Source organism: Artemia sp. Qi Xiang Cuo, chromosome 18 (genome assembly GCF_049724085.1).
Source record: "Artemia sp. Qi Xiang Cuo chromosome 18, ASM4972408v1, whole genome shotgun sequence".
In the NCBI taxonomy this organism is placed as follows: domain Eukaryota; kingdom Metazoa; phylum Arthropoda; class Branchiopoda; order Anostraca; family Artemiidae; genus Artemia; species Artemia sp. Qi Xiang Cuo.
In genome coordinates, this window is record NC_142811.1 from 44,060,874 (window position 1) to 44,077,865 (window position 16,992).

Sequence of the window (16,992 nt, forward strand, 5' to 3'; positions counted from 1 at the left end):
TTCCTATTGGTTATCTTTGATACCTTTATTGACTTCTCTAAGATCAATTAAGAACCTACTGTTTTCTTCGTTCCAAATATGTTTTGGTAAGATTTTGCCCTCTTTATTAGGTTTGCCAATGATAAAAACGGTTTGGTTGAATGGTGATCAACCCACTTCAATAATCTTAGCTCAAAGCATTTCCTTAACGTGCTTCATTATTACTTCCTGCATTAAAAATGGTAATGGCAATTGTTTTTGTTATTAATTGGAACTGTTTCATCAGTTGGAACGACAAATCCATCTAAATTATTACCACCAATGTCATAAGCAGTGAGAGCGAATACATCCTAATATTTACAAATAAACGATTTAAATTTCTCAATATTCTCATCGGCTAATTCTCCGATTTTGATATGTTTTAAAAATTGGTCCTTCTGTTTTTAAATCTACCTGAGTTTTATTGCTTCGGGAAAATTCTTTTTCAGTACCGGCTGCAACTAACCCAGAGCTTGAGGCTAAGTTTTCGGGGACAAGCTCAAGATGTTAAAAATTACTAAGGGAAATTTGGAATGAGACACTTCACTGATTTACTCTGAAATACAGATTTGCCACGTTGGTGAAAGCGTGAACATCAGACAATCCCCATGAGCTACAGGATTTTGGTTACTAGATTGCGGTTTCACTTTGATTATTCTAAAAGAGTTTGGCGAAATGGTTATCTGTTTAGCTACATATACATTTCCTGCACAAGTGTTACCAGTATTTTCGGCAAAAAATGCAATAAAATTTTCTTGAGGTGGACCATTGGAGCCTAAACTGATTTGGTTCCGACGGGTATCATGAGAAGTTTCCAAGCAATTTAAGAAATCATAGCCTACTATTAGAGGAAATCTAAGTTCACTAATAACGAGCGATTCCCAATGAATTTTCCCTTGTTTTACTCCGTCAAATATAGAAACAAGAATTTTGACTTTCCTCAAAACAGGCAAAATATTTCCACTAAGTGATTTTACAGCTGAAAATGAAGTTTTAATTTTCTTTCGTATTTGTTCAGGAAGGCTGTTGGATAGATTTTCCGATAATAGTGACCTTTGACAGCCGGTATCAATAAATGGCAAACTTTTAATAGATTCGCACAATTTTACATCATATATAAATGGAAATGAGACACAGGAGGTTGAATCTGGTATAGTCAAATAACAAATTTGTGAATCAGAATGGTTCACAGAAGAAATATTATTTATTCGAGGACTTCGCTTAAGGTTCGACTCGGCCTCCGGTAAAGTCGAATAATTTAGTTTTTTTGTTTGCTTGTGGTCGATTTATAGGCGTTGGAGCTAAACAAAATTTTTATTTGTGCCCTATTTCACCACAGCGGATACACGTTGTAGGTTCCTTACATTCAGATTGTCTATGTGGACCCCTGCAATTCCAACATTTTATGCGAGAGTTATTTCTACCACTAAAATTATTCCTGAAATAATTACCTCTAGTTGATCTTGACATAGAGGGAGTTCGGCTTTTTGACATATCAGGATTAATATTTTGACTGCTGACTGCTGCAGTTAAAACCTCATTAGTAGTACAAAATGTTAAGTTTATTATTTCAAATTTCCTAGCTATTTCTAGTAGTTCATCATTATCGCAATCTGGTGATGCTTGTTCCATTACTCGGGGCGCGATACTAGTTTTTAAGCCACTTTTAAAAATGTTTGATATGAGACTACTGGCGTCATTTTGGTCGGCTGACTTGCAATAATCCTTCGCCTTACCAGCTATTCTAGAATAAAATTGAGATACTAATTCGTTCTCTTTCTGTTTCTCTCTAACCAGTTCTTGTAGTTTTTGTCCTACACTTTTTTTCTGGGCAAAAGGCTATTTTAAGGGTTCTTTCGAGGTCTGAAAGATTATTGATACTTTCCGGATCAACATTATACAGAAATCTCTGAATCTCCCTCCTGGTGTAACAGATAGCCTGAGACACCATTTAGGCGTCCTCCTTGGACTGACTCTTTTGTATTTGTTTTAGAGTTAAGATCCAGGAATGAATATCGGTTGGATTCGAAAGTATAGGAATTGGCGGGCATTGTTCTATATAATAATTAACAGGCATAGGAGGAGTTGGTTGGTAAATATCAGAACCAACTCTCTGCGATGGCAGACGAGCCTCTGCATCTGCTAGCCTAGCTTCGAGGTCTTTAACATGGGCCTCTATGTCGGCCGGCATGGTTTAAAATTTGGGGCTAGGAAATAGAGACAGCTTAATGAATTATTAGAAAATAGTTTCTAAAAAGTAGTCAACAGCACTATGAACAGATGCGACCAATGGGAAGTGTGGTATATTTCTCTAATGAAATACCGTCTTATTGGTCCCCAGCGGGGGGTGATCAAGCCTCCACGAGGACAAGACCTTGGGTAGCGTGGTAAGCAGAGTTCGTATCTACTGAAGATGTTGCTAAAGCTACTTTAATAAACAAATAAACAAAATACAATACTAGGGTATACTTGTAACAGTGTTCTTGAAGCTGCTGAGAATCCGAGCTATAGTCAACTTGCACCGGCTGGAAGAGTTGATTTGGAGGTGGCTGCTGCACTCTCCAAGCTCCCCGTCTATAGTTGGCTAGTGGAGGTTATTGGAACTCTTCGACGGAGGTTGATATGAAGGTTATTGTTAAACTCTCCCAGCTCACCGTATATTATAGAAAGGATGGGAGAGTTGCTCGAACTCTCCCAGCGGTGTTCCTCTAACCACTTGTCACTGTTGGTTCGCGAACCTGAACTGTCCACAAGTTTTATTTTCCCCCTTCTTATCTTCCAAGGCCCAAGTATAGAATTCTGGTTCCATGACCCCCAAAGTAGCCTCTCATTGGCTGGCAGGTTTTGGTCATGGTGACATACTACCTTGAATAGAAAAGAAGGCAGAAACAAGTACTTAAAACAACACATACCTAATATACCCTTGAAGTGGAACATGCAATAAATACCAAAAATATACCCTTCACGTAATGAAACACTAAATACGAGAAATACACTTATATCTAACTTGCGTAAGCCTAGTGACAATCTTTACATCATAGAGGAGTTTTTTAGCTTTGATTACACTCGGCAAGTCCAGAAAAAACTCCTTTGCAAACTTCAGTATTTCGTTTTCATTCACTCCAGTAGCACGGTTAAATTGCAAAAAAATTAAAACCCTACAAGTCAATTCTTCTTTATTCACTGTACAGCACGCGAATATGCATATCATAAGAAACAGATCAAACAGTTCGTGGTAACGAACTGTAAGTAAGGAGTGACCCGGCTCAATGGTAAACGAAACTCGAAAAAACGGAATTTTGGCACCAATAGATACATCAAAAGAATCAGATTTTAATTCTGATTTCAAATATATAAGTTTCATCAAGTTTAACCTTACCCATCAAAAGGTACGCGCCTGAGATAATTGGGCTGATTTTCGAAAAAAGGGGGAAAGACCCCCTAAAAATTATAGAACCCTAATGAAATTCGCACCATCATATTCAGCGTGTCAGAGAACCCTACTGTAGAGGTTTCAAGCTCCTATCTACAAAAATGTGCAATTTTGCATTTTTTGCCAGAAGAAAGATCACGGGTGCGTGTTTATTTTTTTTTCCCCCAGGGGTAATCGTATTGACCCAGTGGTCCTAGAATATCGTAGGAAGGCTAATTCGAAATGAAATTAAAAGTTCTAGTGTCCTTTTTAAGTGACCAAAAAATGGAGGGCAACTAGGCCCCCTCCCTCGCTCATTTTTTCTCAAAGTCACCCAATTAAAATTTTGAGATAGCTATTTTGTTCAGGATAGTCGAAAATCTAATAAATATGTCTTTTACGATGACTTAATCCCCCACAGTTCCCAGGGGAAGGGCTGCAAGTTATGAACTTTGCCCATTGCTTACATATTGTATTGGTTATTGGGAAGTATACAGACATTTTCAGGAAGAATTTTTTTCTGGTGGAGGGGGGGGGGCGGGAGGAGGGGGTTACTCGGGAGAATCTTTCCGTGGAGGATTTTTCTTTGGGGTAGGGGACATTTCTATGAAGGGGGCACCGGATTTCCAAGCATTATTTAAAAAACGATCAGAAATTAAATTTAAAAAAACAAGTTTTTTCAACTGAAAGTAAGAAGCAACATTAGAACTTAAAATGAACAGAAATCATTACATATATGAGGGGGGTCTCCCCCAAGTCAATACCTCGCTCTTTACGCTATAGTTTGTTTTTAGTGCTTTCAAAAGAACTATCTATTCTAATTAAACGGCCTTTGTGATTCAGGGGTTTTTGAATTAAATTTTTGTTAACTTTTAACGTAAAGAGCGTGGTATTGAATAAGGGGAGAACCCCATCATATACGTAATAACATATACGTAATAAAAAAAAAAAACAATAAAAAAAACAAGCGATACGGCTCAATAGTAATCGAAACTTTTAAAAACGGAACTTTGATGTCAATAAATGTATCAAAAGAATGGGCTTATAATGCTGATTCTAAATATATGAATTTTATTAAGTTTAGTATTGCTCATCAAAGGCTACGAGCCTGAGAAAATTTACCTGATTTGTTAAAGAGGGGGGAAACATCCCCTAAAAGTGAAAACATTTTAATGAAAATCACACCGTGAGATTCAGCGTATCAGAAAACCCTATAATATTGGTTTCAAGCTCATATCTGCAAAAATCTGCAACTGTATATTTTTTGCCAGAAGAAAAATATACGAATATAGAAGTCCGTTACGTAAGTTAATTTGTAAATTACGTCAGAACCAAATTTAGAGACAGCCATTTAGCAAAAGAAAAGTAAAATTTTTATGCAAATTTTGTTTACTTATTCAATGACGGCGAGCCAAAATAAAAGCTGCATTAACTAAAAAACGATCAGAAATTAAATAAAAAAAACCAGTTTTTTAAACTGAAAGTAAGGAGCGACATTAAAACTTAAAACGAACAGAAATTATTCCTTATATGAAAGGGCCTGTCCGCTCCTCAACGCCTTGCTCTTTATGCTAAAGTTTGACTTTGTCTCACAACTTTATTTTTTAAAACAATAAAAAACTCTAGCGTAAAGAACGAGGCGTTGAGGAGGGGACAGCCCCTTTCATATACGGAATAATTTCTGTTCGTTTTAAGTTTTAATGTCGCTCCTTACTTTCAGTTTAAAAAACTTGTTTTTTTTTATTTACCAATAAAAACCAGATACCAATCAGCGAAGGAAGCGTAGTTTCTTGCTACCTGATCCCCGCAGTTTAAGGGAGTCACACTCCCGGCAGGTACAGTGGCCCTTGCGACAAGAAATTACCCTCTTCTGCTTGCTTATTTGTAAAATTGAATTATATTCACATTATTAAATCACGTTATAAAGATAGTACGATAATACAGCACCTTATATGAGTTAGTAAAAATATCCATAATCCAATATCTTTGAATAGATGCAGTTTGAATAGACATTAAATTACATAAAGAACAAAAAACTGGTAATTGCAAAAATATTTGTATATATTTTAACAAGGGATTACAACAATTCCAAAACCTTAAAAAAGAAAACCAAAAGTTTGAAGCTTAGTAGAAATCGTTGTAAGAAATCGGACTTGCTGTAATAATCAAATATCTTTGAACAGGCTCAATATGAAAAGACATTGAATTGCGGAAAGAGCAAAAAACTTGTGATTGCAAAGATATTTGTACATATTTTAACAAGGGATTACAGCAATTCAAAAACCATTCAAAACCAATTGTATTACAAATATTTTCTTTTGTACTTAATATTGAAAATAAACATTAAAATTACAGTAAAATTTTGAACTGATGAGCTTTCAGCAATTAATATCATTATACATCAAACATTCAGTTTAATTTATTAGTTCTTTCTAAAATTGTTCAAGACGAATATAGTTCCTTATAGTAGACGAATATAGTTAGACGAATATAGTTCTTACAGAATTGAAAACGAAAATAAAATTACAGTGAAAGAAAATCTTGAACTGACGGATCTTTCAGCAACTAATATCATTATAGTTCAAATATTCAATTTGATTTTGTTAATACTTTCCAAGACATTTCAAGACACATATAGTTTTCAGTAAAGCGCCAATGGCGTAGTAGGTTTTAGACTTTTATAGTGAAAGAAGGAGGCGATGCCCAAACTCTTGTTTGTAGTGATTTTTGTACGTTTCGAGCTTGATTTGCATATTCAATTTAAGTTTCATTCGTTTTAAGATTTATTTATTCATTTACACTAGTTTATATTGTATGTTTGTTTACATTGATTGTTTATTTAATTTCTGTTCATTTTGGGTTTCATCTATACTTCAATAGCAAAATTTGTTTTTCGTTTTAAGCTTGATTTGCATATTTAATTTAAGCATTACTCGCTTTAGGATTTATTTATTCATTTATATTATTACTTGTTTATATTTTTCACTATCATTGTATAAGTAGTTTGCGTGTTTGGGTACCTCCATAGGAGGCACGGACCAAGGGGGGACCTTGTCCCTGGGGGTCCATAATAGAATCTGGGACACCCTCGCCCGGGGTCATAAATACAGATGGAGGAGGAAGAAGGCCCCTAAAATGTACTCTCAAAAGGACCCACTGGTTTGTCCACAAGTCCCATGAGTTGCAAATCTTCTCCCAGTAATGGGTTAAATTGCATCGTGACGCAGAACACCATCGTGGGAGGATCCTCTATAGGAGGAAAACTGTGGCAGGGCGTAAGATCCAGATCTATGGACAACGGCCTCTGCAAAGGGTTGCATCGACCTTTTTGGGGTACCTGCAAGACTGGGGACCTTGCGGTCATCTCTATTCCCACTTTAGGAGTGGCGCCCCTAGAGGAAATTATAGCCAAGTAAACGACACAGCATTCGCACGGGATTCTGACTAATGGACAATTCTTCTGGGCTTGGTATGTTTTGATGGGCGTCTTTGGACTGAAAAACCTCTTCCTAGCTAAGTTATCTGTTATGGGTTGACTCTCTGTAGTAGCATAAAATTTATAGGCATGAATATATATTGAGTCAGAAGTAATATGCTTGAAATTGTCTGTGAAGGATTTCGACTCTTGTTGACAGAAGAGCATCGCCAAGTTCTGAAAACCATGTTGTAAACAAGATGGGCCCAGGATTGCACAAAGCCTCCATTCATTGAGGTCCCTGAGACTTCTTGCTGTCCGATTCTAAGCCGGCTTCAACACTTCGGTATAGACTTGAGAAGATATGTGATCCCCGTCCTGCACTGGTACGGGAGCATTGCTTTCCCTGATGCGAAAAAATTTTCAATTATTTAAAGAACATGAAAATTGGAACTTGGAATGTTACGACATTAAAAAATGACTATCGCATCGACATTTTGACTGACGAATTAAGACGATTCGAACTGGATTTATTAAGAGTTTCGGAAACTCATACCCCAGGGGTAGGAAGTATCAAATTAGGTGATATGGAATTTGTTTACTCAGGCAGGAAGGATGGGGTACATAGACAGGGAGTAGGACTCATGATGAAGAAGGGAGCTGCTAAGTCTTGTTTAGGCTGGGAAGGTATTAATATTAGAATACTAATTGCTAATTTTATGACTAAAAATTTCAGGGTATCAGTTATAGTATTATAAACCCCTGTAGAACCGACTGACACAGATACTAGGGACTCAGATGAATTTTACTTTCAGTTGCAGGAGCAAATAGACAAGGTCCTAGGTAGAAATATGCTGTTATTACTGGGAGATTTTAACACCCAGGTTGGTAGAAATAGGGATATATGGTATCCTAGCCTAGGCAAATTTGGTGTAGGAAAAGAAAACAGTAATGGATACAGACTTTTGCAATTTTGTAGGTATAACAATCTAGTTATAACCAATACGGTGCTTGGTCATAAAATGGCTCATAAGTTAACATGGTATTCATGTGATGGCAAGAGAGCAAACCTTATTAATTATGCTATAGTAAACCGAAGACTGGCAGGATCAATACAAGATACTAGGGTATATAGGAATGCTGTTATTGATGTTAAAAGTGAACATCACCATCTAGTAGTGCCAAGGGTTGATTTAAAGCTGAAATATTGGAACGGTAACTACCTCCCGGAAAGCTATGATGGTGGTAGACTCTAGGATGAGAACTTGAGTGAAACGTTCTAGGAACAGTTGAAAACTAAAGTTGAGAGTTTAAAATTTAATAATGTAGAAGATGGTTGGAATAATTTTAGAAAAATTGTTTGTGAATTTGCTAAAGGTGTATTAGGGAAGAAAGCTAGAACTGCAGCTAAGAATATTAGTGAAAAAGCTTTATGTTTAATAGAAAGGAGAAAGGACTTGTACAAAAATTATCTGAGTGATGAATCGTATGGAAACAAAAGAAATGTAAAGAAAGTGGAGAAAGCATTAGAATATGAACTAAGGAGGTGTGAAGTGGAGGCCATGGATAAAATTGCCGAGGATCTGGAAGATGCAGCTAGACGGAATAATAGTAAAAATTTTTACTGGCACGTTAACAAATTGAGAGGGAGTAGTCAATCCGGACTTGTCCCAGTTAAAGATAGGAATGGGGTCGCAATTAGCGATAAGGAAAAAACTAAAGAGAGATGGGCCGAACATTTTGAGAACTTGTTTAACCGAGATAGAGTTGCAGGAAAAAGTATAGAGGAAAATGAAAAAGTTTGTGATTCTTTGGATGTGAAGGAAGATTTGTTTTGTGAGGAGGAATTAGCAACAGTACTAAAAAGATTAAAAAATAATTAGTCTCCATGTACTGATAGTGTGGTAAATGAGTTTTTTAAACATGGGGGCTCTGAGGTCAGAAAAAAGTTAATTAAGATTATGAATATGATTTTGAAATAGGAGAAATACCTAGCAATTTTAGGAAAACCTTAACTAAACAACTGTACAAGAAAGGTAATAAGAGTGAGCGTGGTAATTATCGAGACATTAGTCTGGTCACTGTAGGTAGTAAATTACTTAGTAATAAGATACTTTTTAGACTGAGAGATGCCGTAGACAAAGTTTTAAGAGAAGAGCAGTGCGGCTTTAGAAAAGGTAGAGGATGTGTCGACCAAATTTTCACTCTTAGGATAATAATTGAGAAGTGCCTAAATTTTCAAACACCTTTGGTCCTCAGTTTTGTAGATTACGAGCAAGCGTTCGATTCTGTTGATAGAAGAGCTTTGGTAAAGGTTTTATGCTTGTATGGTATACCAGACAAATACATTAAAGTGATTAGTGCTATGTACGAGAATAGCACTGCTGTGGTTCAGGTAGAAAATGAGGTCAGCAGCTGGTTTTGTATTAAATCAGGAGTTAAGCAGGGGTGTATTCTATCTCCCTTTATATGTGTTATTTTGATGGGCTTTGTTTTAAGGAGCTCAGGAAAGGCACTGAAAGACCGCTGAATCAAATGGGGAGGAAAATGTCTCATTGACTTGGATTATCCTGATGATTTAAGCATCCTAGATGAAAGTGTGAACAAAATGAATCAAGTTTTAGAGGTTTTGCGAGGTCAGGGTGCTAGAGTTGGTTTGAAAATTCATGTTAGGAAGAATAAGTCACTAATGCTAGGAATAAGTTAAGATGAAAAGGTGACGAGGGGTAATGAAAATATTGATAAGGTGGGAAGCTTCACTTACATTGGAAGTATTATTAGTAAAGATGGTGGGAGCAGTCAAGATGTTAAAAATAGAATAGAGAAGGCTCAGGGTGTTTTTTCACACTTAAAAAAAGTCTGGAAGAATAGGAAGATAAGTCTGCAAACCAAGATTAGAATCTTAGAAGCAACGGTGATTACAGTGATCAAATATGTCTCTGAAGCATGGACGCCCCGAAAAGTGGGTGAAGATTTCCTAGTTGTTTTCCAGGGAAATTGCTTAAGGATTGTTCTGGGTACCCGGCTGACTGACCATATTTCAAACAATAGGCTGTATGAAAAATGTGGCTCAATACCACTCTCTAGGGCTATCATGAAAAAAAAAGGTTGAGGTGGTTAGGGCACGTTGTGCGGATGAAGGATGACAGATTGCCGAACGTCGTTCTTTTCGGCCAACCATCTAGGGCTAAACGGAAAGCAGGTCGTCCCCGTCTGGGGTGGGAGGACGTCATAAAGAAAGATTTAAAGGAAATGGGAACTTCGTGGGCGGGTGTAAAAAGGGAGGCTTTGAATAGATTGGGGTGGAGGAGGATTGTGCGTAGCTGTGTTGGCCTCAGGCGGCTTGGTGCTGCGGTGAGTTGTTGTTAGTAGTGGTAGTAGTAGTATTCCTTCCATAGGAACCATATATACCCCCATATCAATACTTACAACGCCTCCCCCGGGCCCTGGGGGGTTGCGTCGATACATGAATTTTTCTTATCTGACCTTTGAACTATTTTGAAGGAAATGGCTGTCTCAAAATTTTTATCGGAGGGGTTTGGGTAAAAAAGAGTGTGTGGGGAGGGGGATAGCCCTCGGATATCTTTTGACTCTTAAGAAGTGAAGTAGAACTTTCAACTTCCAATTAATTGATCCCTCTCTGAAGTTTATTCGAGCATTCCTTCCATAAGAACAGTATATGCCCCCAGCGCATAACTTAGAACGCTTGCCCCCGGGCCCTGGAGGGGTTGTGTCGACATCGGAGATTTTTTTATATGATATGTGAACTATTTTTAACAAAATGGCTATCTAAAAATCTTTATCGGATATATTTGGGAAAAAACGGTCTGGGGGGGGGGTTAGTTGACCTCCTATCACTTTTGACTCTTAAAAAGAGCACTAGAACTCTCGATTTCCAATCGAATTAGCCCCCTTTGTAGTTTATGCGATGAACCCTTTAATATAAAGTGCCTATGGGGAAAAAAAACAACATTGAAGCCGTGTGGCCTTTGCTATAGGCAACGCTAGAGCGTTGCCTCTGATATTGGTCTCTGTGCTAATATCTCTAGACAGAATTTGTAGTAGTGCCTCATGCTATCTATACGGTACAGATAGCATGAGTACTCTTCTTTCGATTTTCGATGGCCCTGGTGTCGCTCGATCAGAGACAATTAAGTATCTTGTAATTCAGTACGGATCTGACATTAGAAAGCTGCGCGGCCTGGTTTCGTTTTCGGCATATCGAGGCATGCTCACCGGGTACGAAAAAGCGGTAGCTCTGAAAAATACTCTGAGCAAAAGGTTTCTGGCGAGACTTTTTAACGCAATGGTAATACCGCATTTTCTTTACATTTCTCCTTTATTTGATCTGCTTACATAGTCTGAAAAGTGACGAATTCGTACTAAACACTTCAAGCTTGCAAAGTATCTGTTAGGAATCGTGCCCTGGACGCCCAATACCTCCTTATGCCGAAGGTTCGGAATTATTGATCCTACCGCAAAATGCGAAGAAATTGAAAGCCGTGCTCGTGCCAAAATCCTGACAGGGATTTTGACTCTTTAAAAGAGCACTAGAACTCTCGATTTCCAATCAAGTTAGCCCTCTTTGGAGTTTATGCGATAACCCCTTCAATATAAAATGCGTCTGGGGAAGAAAAAGTTGAAGCCGTATGGCCTTTGCTATATATTTTTCTCCGCTGACACGGCTTATGTATGATTTTGCTTAAATTTTGTGTGTTTAATGTAGTTATGGGAAGTGTTCTCTTTTTTTGTTGTAGTTGTTGATTATTTACTCCACTACCTTTCTTTTGTTCTATAGTGGGCATAAATAAAACAATAATAATAATATGTATATTTTTATAGCAGTGTCGTTTCCTACCAATTAGGCTAGTCTCCCTTCTGCTATCTTTTTATTATATATTGGTCAATACTCAAAATCAAGTTTGTAACCTCCAATTAGAATACGCCTGAGGCCCATTCATAATGATATATTTATAACAATGCGATGTAGCTGGCGTTAGCTTGAGCCAATCACATTTTTTATAGAACTGTTCAGGCAATCAGCAAATTCTATGGAAAGTCTGATTGGCTCAAATAAGCGCTAGCTAAATCTTCGAACTTATAAAATATCATTCTGAATTTGCCTCTACTGTCTGAAATAAGAAAACTTGAAGGCTTATAATCTACAACTAGAAAAATATGTATGAAACGAGCCAACGTTCATTATCATCATATAAGAAAAGATATAATTTGGGCATGAAAATTTATTTTAAAACAAAAATAAAAAAGAAGATTAAATATGTTCACCAGTAGCCAAGGCCGCGACCAAAGCCATATCCACCGTAATAAGGGCTGTAGACGCCTCTTCTCAATCCAACCCCGTAGCCTCCATTAAGTCCACCATAGCCATAGCCAAGTCCTGCACCATAGCCTAAGCCATAGCTTGGAAGGAATGATTCACTTCCTTCAATGTCTGTGCCCTCCTTTTTTTCTTCTGCTGGAGCGCAAAAGGCAATGGTGACAAGGGCAAGGAAGACCTAAAATCAAATTAATTAGTGATGCTGCGGATTTTACAGGTTATTTTGCAAAAAAAAATAAATTTCCTTATATTCCCTGCAAATTTTTAATTTTCTTATTACAATTGGGAGTATACTAGGGAAAAGGAAATTGTGAAAAGGCGAGGAAATTGCGAAAAGGGCAAGGAAAACCTGAAAAAATACATTAATTATTGATGATGTGGTTCTTACCGTTTTTTTGCAATAAAAATGAATCTCTTTATATTTTCTGCAAATTTTTATATATTTTTGGGAGCATATTAGGGGAAATAAGATTGTAAGCTTTCCAAGCGCATATTAATAAAAATGCCCCATGAAAAAGAACGACTACATGGGAAATATACCACGTAAATGATTGTACTCATTGTTTGACTATGAAAAGTGTTTAATTCTGTCAGCAGTTATGTTATTGAGACCAGAGGGTTAAATGGCTTTCCAAGTTAATCCTTAAGCTCCTCAGATTCATGACGGCTGAGCTTCCGGTCACATTACCTACCTCCACCACTTGAAAAAGAATGACAAAACAAGAGCTGAACTTGCTCGGGGGGTATACGATTGCAAGTCCAGCGCCCAACCAATCCCTATGCCAACAACAACAACAACTCTGCAAACAACAATTTTCACCAAAAGAAACAAAAACAAAATAACGTCTTTAAAATAAAATACAGTGGCGCTGAATTGACAAATATATAGGTGGGGGGGGGGGAATATTTTCAAAATTTAAGGGAAGGGGGGAAATTTTTTTGTTTTTTTTATTTCTTTCTGATGAAAGTACAAACCAAGGCATTTTCAATGGAAACACCTCAAAAAGGTTTTTATTAAAACCTAGAGGGGGTAATATAAGGGTAGAATGGGATATGTCCCTCTGGGCACCGAAAAATTCAATTTTTCCCATTTTCTTAAGAAAATAAATGAAATTTCTTTAATAATAACGAGGACTCACTTATAAAACAAACCCAATGGGAGGTAACTGGTATTATCTCCCACTTTTAACATATATTTTTATTTTTCTAAGCTTCTAAATTGATTGGCTATCTTGATTGGATTGATTGACTTGAATTTTCTCCGATATCAGTTTATTCTTCTTCAGTCTAACAGGTTTTTGTAAAAGTATAGTCATATGGTGCAAATTCTTTCTCAACTTAGAAAGGAAATTGATACAAAGAAGAGTTGGTAGTAGTCTCCCTCTTCCTTCTGTCTTTTTGCCACTTTCAGTCTAATATCATCATACCTGGTGGTCTAGGCTACAAGGTCAACACCCCTCAGACGTTTCTAGAAAAAATTTTAATTCCCTAGCGTTTTATCTATGCCTAATGCCAAAGAGTATGGTTAGCTTATAAGAGTTGAAACTGGCACTAGTGTCAGCAAAAAACTATCAACGACATCTAACGTTTAGCGAAACTCTGCATTATTTTTCAGTGTAATAATAAAAATAACTAATTTACTTAGTGCAACTGGAAAAATTAGTTAAGTAATTCAATGTCTTATCTCAGATCCTGACAGAAAAACGATTACAAAATGGCAAGTGTCGCCAGGTGTTAGATGGCGGTGTTATTTTTTTTTCGTCGACACAAGCGCCATTTTCCAATCTTTTAATTACTCATTCTCTTTGGCCTGATGTATAATATATCTCATGATGTGACTTCATAGGAACAGTTCTTATCTTTTGGAATGATTCTCCCCTTTGGTCGGTTCATAGAAATTTTCTTAGTCTAATACCTGTTTTGGATGCAAGTACTATGACAGTTTGAACAAGAGAATGTAGTATTTTAATTGTAAGATTAGAGGCGGAAATTAAAACGCTCGTCTCTGTCTCAGAAATGACTTGACCTGATGTCTGCATCCTTAGCTGTAATCAATTGGGCAGTGTGAAAAGATTGGAGTCCCTAGTTTAAAAAGTTTATTAAGGAAAACATATGATGCGTGAATTTAATCGACACTGGAAAAAAATAAGTGAAATTTAAAAAAGTCAGTTATTAAGTTTTGTTATAAAAAGTGAAACAGTATTAAAAAGTTAGACTTACAAATAGTTTCATCATTTTTGGTTGTTCAGGTAATTAAGTTTCTTAGAAAACTGTTTCAGTTCTGATGCGGAAAAATGTACTTCTCAGGCACTTATATTCAACGATTCTTATTCTTTGAAACCTTGAAATATACGCACTTTTGTTTTATCGTAAATAGGGTTGAAGAACTTGAAAAAACAAAATGTTAATTATTTTTTTCAATGGTGTTTCATCTTCTTCCGGATTACCCAATATGCGCATTGTATTCATTAACAATTCTAAATTGTTTTGGGATCAAAATTAGAACAACCAACAGTTATTTAACCGTGAGATCAATAAAATGACTACTAGTTTTACTGTAAATTGGGAATACTCGAATTTAAGAAAGACTTTCAGGAATATTAGATGAAATTGAAATAAGCTTATGCATTGCACTCATCTCTAATTGCCCGCTATTTAAGCCTCATAAAATGTCTGATTTTCATGATTTCCTACAAGTCAGCTTTATAAACTAGTAACTTCCATTTTCCCTGTGTAAGAAATTTGATAGAGTCAATCGCTGTGATTTCTGCGTAAGAATAAGAAAAAAACTTCTCCTTATGTATGACCTAAAGTCAGGCATCTGCGAAGGGGAATGCCTCTTGGATTTGTCTCTCCCCCTCATAAGTCAAGATTTTTCTAACTTTTCATACCATCCAATTGAACTAACATTGTTTCCTTGGGTTGTTTGGTCAAATTGGCCTCTATCCTTTTAAATGTGTATCCCCCATCCTACATAGGCGTGGCATGAAGGTGTCATCACTACTCGTCTTAGTTTTGCTCATTTTGAGTTTGACTTGGTTGTTTATTATAACTTCTGTTCGTTTTGGACTTCATTTATTTATTGATGGGAATTTGTAGTAGCTTTACGCTTGTAAAATTTTTTGACTTTATTTCTGCAAATCTTTGGTTTAATAAATCTCATTATTTTTTTTTTTGAAAAGCTCTCCTTGTGGGAAAAGTTGTTTTCCCACATATTTTCCTAATATTTTAATGGCTTTATAAGAATCTATATTTTGTCCTACTATTTATAAGTCGGACAAATTATTCAACAAATTTTAATAATAAGCTATACACTCTTTAGAAAATCTGTACACACATAGCCTTCTTTGATTTAATTTTACACCTCCTCAAGTTTCCTAAGAAAACTTAATATCTTCCTAAATCATTTTATTTATGCTATTTTCACAACCTGGATGCACTTACATTCTTTTAATTTAGTTCAATTGTAAGAGCAGAAGTAGTAATAATAGTAACTTTCAAAGTTTCAACTTAATACCCTCAGTCGCTTTGAGATATTGTCGAGACGTCCTACTGACAACCAGCATAAACACTGTGCCTTTTGATTTAGTTTTGAAGTAATATATACTTTCCGTGAAAGTTTCTACTTTATACCCTTTTCAAGTCCTAAGCTATCCCACCTGGATATCTTAACAGCCTGGATTTGTTTTTAACTTTTGTTGATTTAGTTCAATTGTAGCAGTAATAATAGCAGTAATAATAGTGAAAGCAGCAGAAAAAGGGGTAATCATATTGGTAGTCCTGGGACTACCATCTTAATAAGATATTAAGATGAAAATCCATTTTCATCTTAATATCTTAAGCCTTTCCTGGGGTATTGGTAATACACCCTTTTGATTACCCAGGGTATATAGTGGGTTTTTATTTAGTTTAACATCCCCCTGAACATTCTCTGAAATTTTATCATTCCTATCTTTAGCCTAAGTATTAGTAGTCATAGTAACAGTAGTACTAGTAGCAGAAGTAACTGCAGTAGTAGTATTAGTAGTATGCACGGAGTGCCTTCTGGTTAGTTCAACATCACTCTCAACAAGTCCTGAAAATTTCAACTTAATACTCTAATCTGTCCTGATAAATTTTTCATACATGCTTTTGGTAACTTGAATGCACGCAGTGTTTTTTTGTTTAGTTCAACGCCCCGCTAAATCTTTCTTGAAAGTTTCACCTTTATACCCTTAACCTCAATGAAAGTACTAATTTTAGCAGTCGTAATAGTAGTAATAGTGGTTTGGATAGTTCGAAATCACCCTCAACAAGCCCTTAAAGTTTTGATTTAATTCTCTTAGCCGTTCCTAAGTTATTGTTTATCTGCCTTTTTGAAAACCTTCGTGCATGTAGTTTGTTTTGATGTAGTAGGAACTCCCCTTAAAGATTCCCTGAAAATTTCACCTTAATTCCATTAGCGTCTCTAGTTGTATTCACCTAGTTCCTTTTTGTTAGTTCAAAATCTTCCTCAGCATTTCCTAAACTTAATAATCTAAGCCATTCCTGAGATATTGCTGCAACATTCTTTTGACAATCTACAGGATCATAGTATGTTTTGATTTTTAGCTCAGCATACCCCTAAGCATTCACTTAAATCTTCACCCTTAGATTACCCTTAGATTCAGTAGTAGCCATTTTTGTAGTAGGGGTAGCAGTAGCATTAGTAGCAGTAAGCAAATAGCACCGTTTGTTTTTTGAACATCTCCTTCAACACACACTGAGAGTTTCAACTTCTTATTGTAAAGAGTTCTGAGGTATTGCTGATACGTCCTTTTGACAACCAGG

General features: G+C 36.3%; 2 protein-coding genes across 2 annotated transcripts in view; one reads left to right on the forward strand and one right to left on the reverse strand.

Moving 5' to 3' along the window:
• LOC148941523 (ras-related and estrogen-regulated growth inhibitor-like protein) overlaps positions 1–16,992 on the forward strand; it is a 387,592-nt gene that overhangs the window by 179,154 nt on the left and 191,446 nt on the right. The gene's annotated exons all lie outside the window — the stretch shown is intronic.
• Positions 12,080–14,473, reverse strand: LOC148941530 (uncharacterized). Its single transcript, XM_089104307.1, has 2 exons — positions 14,404–14,473; positions 12,080–12,361 (listed from the first exon to the last, which is right to left on the reverse strand). The coding sequence occupies exons 1-2, from the start codon at positions 14,416–14,418 to the stop codon at positions 12,128–12,130; spliced, it is 249 nt and encodes an 82-aa protein (XP_088960433.1). The 5' UTR covers positions 14,419–14,473; the 3' UTR covers positions 12,080–12,127.